This window comes from Corylus avellana, chromosome ca1, assembly GCF_901000735.1.
Source record: "Corylus avellana chromosome ca1, CavTom2PMs-1.0".
NCBI lineage: Eukaryota > Viridiplantae > Streptophyta > Magnoliopsida > Fagales > Betulaceae > Corylus > Corylus avellana.
The window spans coordinates 34837848-34849154 of record NC_081541.1 but is presented as its reverse complement, the minus strand read 5'-3'; the positions used below and the strand labels follow the sequence as shown (position 1 = coordinate 34849154).

Below are 11307 nucleotides of genomic sequence, written 5' to 3'. Positions count from 1 at the left end.
ATAGTAGTAAAAAATGAATTATGTTATTTAGAAAATAAAAATTTGAAAATGTTTTGATATTAATTTTTTTTAAGAAAATGAAACGTGAATAATACTGAGGAAAGGAGAATGAGTTGTCAAAGAGTGCCTCAATAGTTTATCTTACATTGTAGTTAGTTTTATGTCAAAGTACTAGGATACAATATCTTATAGTGTTATCTATAATACATTATGATGAGTGTGTTTGAGTCTCTAAAAGGTTTAGAATCTCTCAAATAATAGTCTTATTCGTCTCCATACAAGAAATTCAAAATCGCCCCTACATATAGACAAAAGATGAACAAGAAATAAATTTGTTATGTCATGTCATAATCAAATGTTATAAGTCATAAGTGTCACGCAAACTTTACCAACAAACATGATAGTCCATATATAAGGTATTGTCACATCAAGCACAACCAGATTTAATTATTTAATAATTACCACGAATTGTCATATTAATTTATAATTAACTTGTGTAATCCATGTAGTATTTCTATTTTGAATAATAAATTTTAAGATAAATTATAAGTTATTTTTCTTGTTTTTAGAGATAATTACAAATAATAATAATTGTTTTTGACTTTTTTGAACTGCCACCAAGCTTGAAACCTTCCTATGTCAATTTTCTCCCACCTTTTTTTCTGGCGACGTGTCTTCAAATTCTGCCAACAAGATCGTCATCCACGTCACTAGCATTTACCAATCCTACGCTTCCACAATTAATTTCAACGGCCAAGTGCCAACCCACACCTTCCCCCGCAGGCAGTAATTATAACAAACTTTATTGAATACAACGGCTATTAAAGTCTGCTCACCTTGTCTGTATTTGACTCACCGTACTTGTCTTAGACAGATTTCATGTGAGCAACGGCAAATGGAACCAAACTATTGAATCAATGCTACACCATCTACCATTGTGTCATGCATTATCATGTTGACTAATAGCTATTAGTGTAGGGTTGGCTACCAAACCCCTTCAATCTATAATTTATTTCAATTTATGCCCTTCAAATTCATCACATTCCATCACTATCTGCATTGCATCTCCTTTTGCTATAATTTGCTGCAACCCAAAATCTCGATTGAATTATACATGCAACATTCAATGCCGCCAATGCCATTGCTGCTACCGTATCCAAAAGTACAATTTTCTTGGCGTTCATAGATGCAAGCACCTTTATGTCGTGGTCTAACAATAATGTCAATTCTTATGCGTTGATTTTAGTTGGTCCAGCATCCCAATTTAACCTAATTTGATGTTTAAGAAGAGCATTTCACATTTATGTTTCAGATTACTTTGATGATTATAGTAATTAGAAACGTAAATGCAGGCCAAAACAAATTGAAACCGTCAAAATAGGATTGCAAATTTGAAATAGGCCAAAACACATATGTCGATAATCCAAACAAACATTTCAAGAAGAAAAAAAATGTTATACGTTCTAAAATTTCTCTCTAAAATTTGCTTCCGAAATGATATATCACAATCTCATGAGATGATAACACATTTTCTAAAATAATAGATTATATAAGATTATGACACGTCAATTGAAGAACAATTTTTTTAGGAAAAAAAATAAAAAAAAAATGTAGCATTTCTCAAAAAAAAAAAAAAAAAAAAATTCTTGACGAGTGCTAGGGATATGGGCTCAGCAAATCGAGAAATACGTGTGTTTTTTGGGCCAAAATGACGATGGGTGCTCAGCATTTAGGCTTAAGCCCAACTCTGGTTGTTTTTGCAGTACTTTTGTTTTGGGCTTCAACGATGGTCCAAACGTGTTGTCACAAACTAACAATAGCTACAAACGTGGTCGTTTAAGTAATTTTATATATATATACGGGCGGAGGGAGGGGGTCAAATGTCCCTCCCCTCAGCCCACAAATTTTTCTTTTCCCCCGGTAGAAGTTTCCCTCCGCCACTTCTCAGGGAACAAAAATTTTTAACAGCACTGGGATTTGACATCACAGAATTTTATTCTCTCGTTTCATTATTATTTACGTAATTGTGTTTGTGTTTCAGATTTTCAAAAGTTTAGGGCTAAAGGACGAAGTTAAAAGACAACTCAAGTCTCCTACCAAAATGCTGCGTCTCACTTTAAGTAGAAACATTGCGATTTAATTCATGTTTCAATAGTTTTTATGAAGTAGCTCAATCGGCTGGGACTATGCCTAATGAAACGAATGTTACCATTTCGAATATCCCTCCTCTTCTTATGCAGACATGTAAAAAAAAAAAAAAAAAAAAAATTCATGCCTTAATAAAAGACCAAAAAACGCTGGTCGTTGGTTAAACTTGCTCTAAAAAAAAAAAAAAAAAAAGCATTTTTTAATGCTGTAAGAACCATGAGTCCACCAAAATTCCAAATGTTCAACTTAGTCAACCAACCTTTTCACAAAAAAAAAAAAATCGGAAATCAACTAATCCGATCTAAAATGGAATCAAATTTTAATAAGAAATAATATAAATAATTTGTTTGTTATTTGGACACTTAGAAAAGAAAAAGAAAAAAAAAACATGAATAATTGAATATTAATCATTTAGACATAAATAAACTTTAATATTTTTAAAATAAAGAAATGCTAGAAACTACTATTTTTATTTTAGCTGCCACGTCAGTATTATGAAATAGTTGTAAGATAAAAGTATGATATAGAATATTATTTTTATGAAAATATTTTCTACTTTTTTAATAAAAAAAAAAAAAATCCTTTTGAAAAAGTTTGAGACATATAATCAAATTATACACAGATTTAGCTTGCTCAATTAAATTTATTGTTTATAAATATATATAGTTTTTGTTACACATTTAGCTTGCTCAATTAAATTTATTGTTTATAAATATATATAGTTTTTGTTACACATTTTAATTATATGAAATATATAATTGTAGTTAGCTCAAATTATGGAGAACACTAATGCGAGTTGATAAGCTTATTAACAAAAATTTGATCTTAATGAAAGAGATCAAATCCTAAAAGCATATCTACAAAAGTGATCTTGTGATGAAAAACACAATTTGTAAAAACATGTTTGAAATATTACGTAATGTGTAGCGATTTTAAAATATGAAGACTCATCCGGGACAATCGAATAAATTAATGTCAGACCTAACAAAATAAATTGTAAATTACATTTATATCTTTTAAACAATAATTAATTTTTTGTTGAATTGTTATTTATTTTTACTTATATTTTTTTAATATTTTTAATCAATATTTGTTCAATTTTATTTTTAATTTTGATCCCCTGAATCAAAATCTTTACTCCGCCAATATATATATATATATATATATATATATAATATTCGGCTTCTCCAAGCAACTTGCTTTCCAAGCAAAAGAGCAGTGATTAGATGGTTTGCCCCTAGTAAAACTTAGATGACAAGTCAGAAATACGTTGACCCATTGAATGAAAAGTCAAAGTTCCTAACTTTAATTATGCTTTTAGCCAATACCTCATCGACACGTTCAAAGCTCACCAGCCCTTCGCTGAAAAGTCTCATTTCCAAGTAAAACCTTAACCGCCACCGCTGTTACTAAAACCTCGGCCGTCTGTCGACTCTCTCTCTCGCTTTCTCGTTGCAAGCGGCGAGCCGTCGTCTCTCTCTCTCTCTCTCGTCTCCCGTCGTGTCCGGTGGCTTAACTTCATCGTCGTCTCCCTCGCTTTCTCGTTGCAAGCGGCAAGCCGTCGTATCTTTCTCTCGTCTTTTCAGGTACAGATTTTTCGAGTTACTTCATTTTCTTTGATTTTTATTTTTTGAACTAATTGAGGGTTTAGATTTTGATTCTTTGATTTTGAACACTTGATTCTTTGATTTTGCATTTATTTTCGAGTTTGTTTATATTATTAGGATTTAGGAATACTTAGGAATGAAAATGATAGATTTTTAGTTTTTTACGCAACCTTGATCTGATTTACGCTACTTGATTTTTCCTGCAGATAAATTTTCTTCTTTTGGATAAGCATTTGCTAATTGCTGTAATTATTCTTGAAATTTGTATTGCTGTTGGGTCCTAGTTTTTCTTCTCTGTTTGTGTCAGGTTTTGGTTGTTTAGGACCTTTAGGTATGATGTATAGGCTGGGTGCATGGGGTGCATTCATTGGCTTTTTTTTTTTTTCTTCAGAAGATTGATTGTTGTTTGATTAAGTTTTTTGCATCTTATATTCTTATTAACCGCCTACCGATTTAACCGAAAATTTCGATTAACAGATCGAAAATGACTTTTTCGAACTGAACCGATACCCACCCCTAGCTGTACTGGTACTAGGAACATGTGGGTTATAAGTTACAGACCATTGGTGTCCTATCTCAACTTAAAAAAACTTCAAACAAACGGACTGAAAAAGGAAAAAAAGAAAACTGTAACTTATAAAAAGGAGCATTTTCGGCAGTTTATGTTAAAAAATACATGTAGGTATTGACAGTAATGGAGTTGTAGTTAGAGGGAATTGAGTGTCACTTTTTAAAGTTTGATGATCTAAGTGCCTAATGGGCGTAAGTTTAGGGGGCTAAGTGTATTTTCCTCGAAATTTAGCCTGTATGCGCATAGCAGGATGACTTATTTGTATGTAAAGCGGTTCTGTTTTCACAACTTGTTTTTCATGCAGTGTGTATTATTGAGATTATTCTGAATTATGGAGTGATATTTTGGTGAGTGGATTTGCAAGGTTTTCTGTGCTGTTTTTAAATTTGAATGACTAAAAAGAATCAGGTGGCTTGACATGGCTTTGATGGAGTTTCAAGTGATGGATAGTTAGTAAGCATAGCTGCTGATTTCATCTCATCAGACTCTTTTACTAAGCTTAATGCTCATACGGAGTAACTTCTGTATCAGGTAACTAAGGATGGAAGCACAAAAAAGTGAAAAACAGTCTTCACCTGCTGCTGCAACCCCACCAATGGCTTCATGTCGAAAGAAGAAGAATGAGGAAGCCACATTCTTGGAGGATTTGAAGGAGCACATTGATGAGTTTGTGCATGCATCTATGGATGAACACAAAACTTGCTTCAAGAAGACTATACAGAAGGTGCTTCCATCTTTTAACTTCTATGCTACTTCTTCTATTCCACAAGCTTATGTTTTTTCATTACCTTGCCTTTTTGTACTTGTTACTGATTGTGTAGCTCAAATTCAATTTCAGATGTTTGGAATGTCAAAGATTGTTGCAGAAAGGAGTTCAGAATCTAAGGGAGTTGAAAGCTCTCTGCCCCTCCAAACAACAGTGTCAGACTAGAATGTCTCCCCTTCTTTGGTGACAGCTTTATATCTAGTTTTAGACCATGATTTTCTCCATGGATAATAATACTAGGCTATGTTTCTTGTTAGAAGTTTGAGTTGGGTAAACTAATCCTTCTTGGATGTTAAATATGAGTAAGTTTCTTTGACTATCCCAAATTGGATTTCAGATGAATGGATTTCATCATTCATATGTCTATGTCAATGTGTGTTTTGCAGCTTTGCATAGTAGATAAGTTTGTGGTCTGAGTCATGTGGGGATTGCCTTCGTTATAGGTGATGATCAATTAGGTCATGGTTCAACAATTGTGACCTGTTGGTGGCTCAACAATTAGGAGGTACTAGGTAGGAAGCCGGACTCTGTCGGATGGGCTTGGAGTCGAACTCTACTGAGGTGGATTGGGATTAGTCCAATTTGAATCCGGTCTGCTATATTTTTTTTTTTTGAACAAATTCTACTTTTATTGATAATATGAGAAAAGATCAAAAAAGATCACAGTGGGGAAAGTGATCTCCCGACTGACTGACAATACCATTGATGCTGGGTGGAATTTGTCCTATCCAAGTTTTATCTATGACATGGTTGGTAGCCTCTTTTGCTAACCCGTGGGTAGCATATTGGCATCCCGCATTACATGAGTAAAACTAGAAGTCTGAAAGTGGCACAAGCCTGTTCGAATCCCTTCCACAAAGTGTCCATAGCAGTTGTTGTTTGGCATATTTGAGTTTACTGCTTTCACAATTTGCAGCGCATCTCCTTCAAGAATAATGTTTGTAAAGCCCATCTCCTGGCTGAAAATCATAGCGTAGAGTGCTGCTTGTGCTAATTCGGCCATGACAGGTTCTGCTACGCTAGTGTGCGTGGTAATTCGAGCTGCCATCACCCAGCCAGAACCATCACGGGCTATCATCCCCAGACCTATACATCCATGTTTCTTGTCCACCGCTGCATCGTAGTTGATCTTAATCCTATTATAGGGTGGCGGCTTCCATTGAACAGTTTGTTTTACCTGAGAATGCCCCCTCTCCTCATAATCATGTGAGTTTTGTCTTTGGAAGTCACTAAGGAGTCCCTAGCTTCACGGAGCACTTGATTAGGATGGGAAAAAACACCCCCATGTACCACAGCATTTCTTCTAAACCAATATAAGACTGCTAAGAAGTTGGCAAGATCCAGTACTTCAAGTCTTCAATTTTCAAATGATAACTTATTTTTAACAAGATTATCGGTCTACCATGTGCAAACTTTGTCGGGCTTCTTGTGGCTACTGTTTTTTTAGGATGAGAATGTAAACAGAAAACACAAAGGAACCAAAGCAAATACAAGAAGAAAATAAAACCCATGCCTCTACAAAAAATAGGCCAACAAAAACTATCAAGGAGTGTCTTTCTCACTATTCAAAGGAAGATTCAGTAGGGAGAGAAAGAGGAACATGTCTTGAGACTGCTTGTCCAAGTACTATCTACAGATGACGGTTCAATTCTCTTGCTCTCCAATGCTCCGGTAACTACCTTTCAGGAGTTGATTTGCTTATGAGGGCAATTATTTGCCGAATTCGGTACTCTAATTTTTACTATAACCCCATATAAGCTTCCGTGGCAATTCATATTTTATGGAAACAAGTGTTATTTGGACTATTATGTGATAGTTTGCAATTTAGTAACTGATATGATAAGTATAATGTAAACTGACTAGTCGGTTTATAAATGTGTTAAGTGACATGTGAGCTCTCACGTGAGAGTCCATATTTTAGTGGCTGACATAGTAAGTATCACATGGACTATCATGTCAATTCGTAAAAGAGTGATAATAAAAGTTGTAATATTTTTAGCATTACAATTCGCTTGGCTTTCTTTGTGTATTTTAACATATTATCCCAATTAGGCTTCATTTTTTTATTTTTTATTTTATTCTTTTTGTGATGGACCCAAGGCTTCATCCGATTCTTTGTGTACTTTAACATATGACCCCAATTAGGCTTTATATATGTATAACTCCCTTAAATTATCACTTCAATGATAATCTACTTCTAAAACTATCATGACAATTTACCCTCTAATACTAGCAAAATGACAAAATTACCCCTATATAATTTTTAATAAGACAAAAATACTCTTAAAATTTGAAAAAAAAATTAAATTTTAGTATTTTTGTCTTTATTTTAGTAAGAGTAATTTCGTTATTTTGTTAAAATTAGAGATACATTGTCATTGTTTTGATAGTTTTGAGAATAAATTATCACAATTGATAATTTAAAAGGTAGATTATCATTGAAATGGTAATTTAAAAGGGTTAAGTGTACTTAACCTATAAACTTATCTCTTTTCCTTCTTTTATGTTTTTGGAGGTAGGTGGAAGATATTTTGAGGTTTCCTTACCTGTATTTATTTATATTTATTACCAATTGGCTGCCTTGAATATGAGTCCTCAATGCCACATGCATCTCGTATACAGAGGGAGGTTGTTGAACAACCAACCTAATTAAGTAATTATCAAGTAACCACGATTGGCTTCGGCCCACTTAATCTTAAGCCGGCCAAATCATCGTACCGCATTAAGCTTAAATTTGTTGACTTTTTGGGTTGAATACATGGAAACTTATATCAAGATGCACTTTTCTTTTTTCTTTTCACCACCAAGGATCCAAAGCTTCTACGAATTGCAAGGTTTTTATTTTCTTGGTGTAAGTCGTTGCCTTTGCCTATACGAGAGGACATGGTGGACAATATATATATATCAACTCGATCTACTAGCTAGTAGTCTAATACTAGCCATTAAGAGTGAGAGTTGGAGTAAAAAAAAATTTATTATGATATCACGTTAAATTCAATATCGATTCCTAATAATTTGTTGTCAAAATTGCTAACAATTTAAATGACAAAATTGTTGAAATTTTTATTTTATTAAATCATCGCTTATCTCAAAAGTTTCGTTAATCATTCTCTCTAAACACATTATGGGTGTGAAACTTTTTGTAGTTTGCTAGAGAATTGTTTCCGTTCCTGATCGTATTGAATATAAAGAGAGCCGAAAAAAGAAAAAAAAATGAAATGTAAAAAGAATAATAATAAAAAAAAAAAAATTGGATGAAACTCTATGTGATGTATCAAAGATTTTTTCCACAAGGAAATGAAGAAAGTATATACTTTTCATGATCCAAGAATATCTTAATTAAATTAGATAAAAATAAAAATAAAATCTTAATTAACCAATTTAGTAAGGAAAATGATAAGAATACTATAATTTTTACTATAACGTTCCGTACAAATTGATGTGAATAATTAAAAGTCAGTTAGTAATTAATTATATTGACAAGTCATTGTACTAATTATAAATTACTACATCAATTTGTAAAAAGAAAAAAAAATATATAATAAAAGATGTAATATTCTTAGCATCACTTTATCACAAAAAATAATTGGAGGTGGTGTACGTTTCTTTTGCCATGCGGAAGAATTTGATCACGCGAAACGTCGTCGAGTCATCGAAACGTTAATCGGCCAAAGAATTTAAAGGACTTTTTTAAAGCAATAATTCCCGCCTCTTCGGTCTTCACTGCCCCCGTTCTCTTGTTGTGTCCCTCATTCTCTCCCCCTCTCTTCAACCTGCTTCGCGTTGATTCAATTCAGGAGAATTCTAAAGCCAATCACTGATCTCCAAGGGCCGACGAGGTCAGAAATTTTCAAATCTCAAACTCTGATCTAGATTGCTTTTTAGTTTCTATCTTTCTTTCTTTCTTTCAATTTAATGACATATTTGGATTATATTTTCTGCTATAATGAATTGTTCAAGATTCAAGAGGTCTGGCTAGGATTAGGAATAGGATCCTGTTCATTTTGAGTGAAATGGAAAGGAGATTTCTCAGATCTATTGAATAAAATACGTGCTATTATTTTTATTTATATATATTTTTCATTGCACTGCACTGCACTGATATAATTACGGTGGAATAGGAACTACAATAGGTGATAAACTAGAACTGAAGGACATGAAACTGAAATTACAATCACTCATTCGTGATCCATTTGCAATTACAAGAAAGTCAAATATTAGCAAGAGCAGCGCCATTTATTCTTTATTGTTGCTGCCATGGCGGTTGTTTTTCAGTGGAGCCTCAGGTTTCTCATCCTGCAAATAAGAGGAAAATTCCACAAAAACTAGGCTTAACAAAAAGAAAAACTCTTTTTTGGTGGGAAGGGCGGGGTTTAATTTACGTGTCATGTTGTTGAGAACAGAGTGCACAGATCGAGTTTATGAAACAAACATTCAAGGCACGTGGATAGTAATAGTAGACGGCACCTTGTCCACGAGTGCAGCTAGAGTATATGAGCCATGCATGTTTAATATGTCTTTATAGATTTAATATTTGATTTGAATATATGCCGATTCCGTGTAAACGTGGACAAGATATTGTCCATTGACTGAGCAATTTGGAAATACTTGCTTTGGGTGGTCAAAGAAAGCAATTTTCCCTTTGAAAAGCAAGGAAAGTGATGATTTTGATCCGCCAACAGAGAAAAATATTTTTTTTTTGGGTCCATGATAAAGTTTTATTATAATTTCCATACAAACTCATGTGATTATAAAAAATTTAAGAAAATAAATTTAACTGTTTAAGGACTGACGTGATAATATCTCATGTACTATCATATCGATTTGTAAGAAAAACTTCTAATAAAAGTGGTGGCACTCGCCCATGAAATGATACTTTCAAGACATTTTTTAACAAGAAGTGATAAGAGAATCCAAATAAAAGTTAAGAGGTAGTGTTATTATCTTCTGCGTGGTTACTTGTCAAGGATTTTAGACGATGAATTTGCATTGGGAAAAGAAATATTATAGAATAAGGTAGGAATATATATATATATAGAAGGAAGGGGTTGAAGTATATATATATAGTACCTCTTGTCCTCATCATTTCCCTGAGTTGGCTTGTATTTGGGGAAGGGCACGCGGCCAGCCTCAATACGCTTGACATCCTCCACGAGTTCTTCATAGCGCCTCTTCACCTCTTCAGGAGTTTTCCCACCAACGGCTTTGGCGACATTGTACCAACGGTCGGGGGTGTCCTTATCATACACAGCCAGAGCCCTCTCAAAGGCCTTGTTGTCCTTAGCAGTCCACGTGTCAGAGCTGTGGGAGGACATGGAACTGGATGCCATTGCTTAGGAGGGTGAAGCTTAGAGTGAGTGCAAGAAATGAGAGAGGTTTGAAGAGATAGATAGTCAAGGGAGAAGACTCAAGTCAAGGGGATTTTTCTATGTGCAAAGAGGTGGCAATGCACCTTCTCTTTATAAGCAGGAGTGGAGGGGGGTGAGGTGGGGTAGCGCCAGTTGGCGTAGAAATCTTGCAAAATTCTAGTCGAATTTTTTGTGATTTGTCTCCTTAGATACCACAAAAATGAAGCAGGACAAAGCAGACCAACAATGTGGGAGAATCAGTATCTCAACAAGTTTATTTATTTATTTATTTTTTGTAAGTAATTGGCCCAAGGGGAGAGGATGCTAGGGGAGATTCGAATATCTCTACAAGTTAAATAAAAATAAGCATGTGGATCATATACATGAAAACACATTATCTGAAAATAGTAGAACCTATAAACACCAGAAAAGCCTTTTCATGTTTTGCTAGTAAACTAGGCTTAGCAAAATCCACGTGGGTTGGTTTGTGGGACTGTGGAAGTCACCTAACTTCTGGACAATTAGGTAAATTTTTTGGGTCATAGGGTAGGCCCAAGCTCAAACCCCAATCAATCCAATGACCGGACTAAGGCTATCACGTGTTCACCAAAATCCATTTTGTTTCCTGTTCGAGGGAGATCTGCTGCAAATAAAGCTTTCTGGGTTTCTCTTCATTACTGAGTAACATTCCAAGCACTCTAGCTGGCCAGATGAGTCCGTACAATGATTATATCGTTTTTTTTTTCCTCTGCGGACAGGCCAACCTATGTTGAGACCTGTCCTGAATGTTAGTCTTTCTTAGTGAGGGGTGTCTTAGCAGGCAGACTTAGGTCTCTCTGGTTGGTGTTTGGCTACTTAACAAGGAGA

At 34.3% G+C, this 11307-nt stretch overlaps 2 protein-coding genes across 2 annotated transcripts; one reads left to right on the top strand and one right to left on the bottom strand.

The window, feature by feature from the left end:
* Positions 1-3566: 3566 nt before the first annotated feature.
* Positions 3567-5458, top strand: LOC132165819 (uncharacterized). Its single transcript, XM_059576505.1, has 3 exons — positions 3567-3734; positions 4858-5050; positions 5165-5458. The coding sequence occupies exons 2-3, from the start codon at positions 4868-4870 to the stop codon at positions 5255-5257; spliced, it is 276 nt and encodes a 91-aa protein (XP_059432488.1). The 5' UTR covers positions 3567-3734; positions 4858-4867; the 3' UTR covers positions 5258-5458.
* Positions 5459-9148: 3690 nt separating this feature from the next.
* On the bottom strand, positions 9149-10662 carry LOC132167122 (protein RADIALIS-like 2). The gene is made up of 2 exons (XM_059578021.1): positions 10163-10662; positions 9149-9388 (listed from the first exon to the last, which is right to left on the bottom strand). The coding sequence occupies exons 1-2, from the start codon at positions 10420-10422 to the stop codon at positions 9364-9366; spliced, it is 285 nt and encodes a 94-aa protein (XP_059434004.1). The 5' UTR covers positions 10423-10662; the 3' UTR covers positions 9149-9363.
* Positions 10663-11307: the final 645 nt, after the last annotated feature.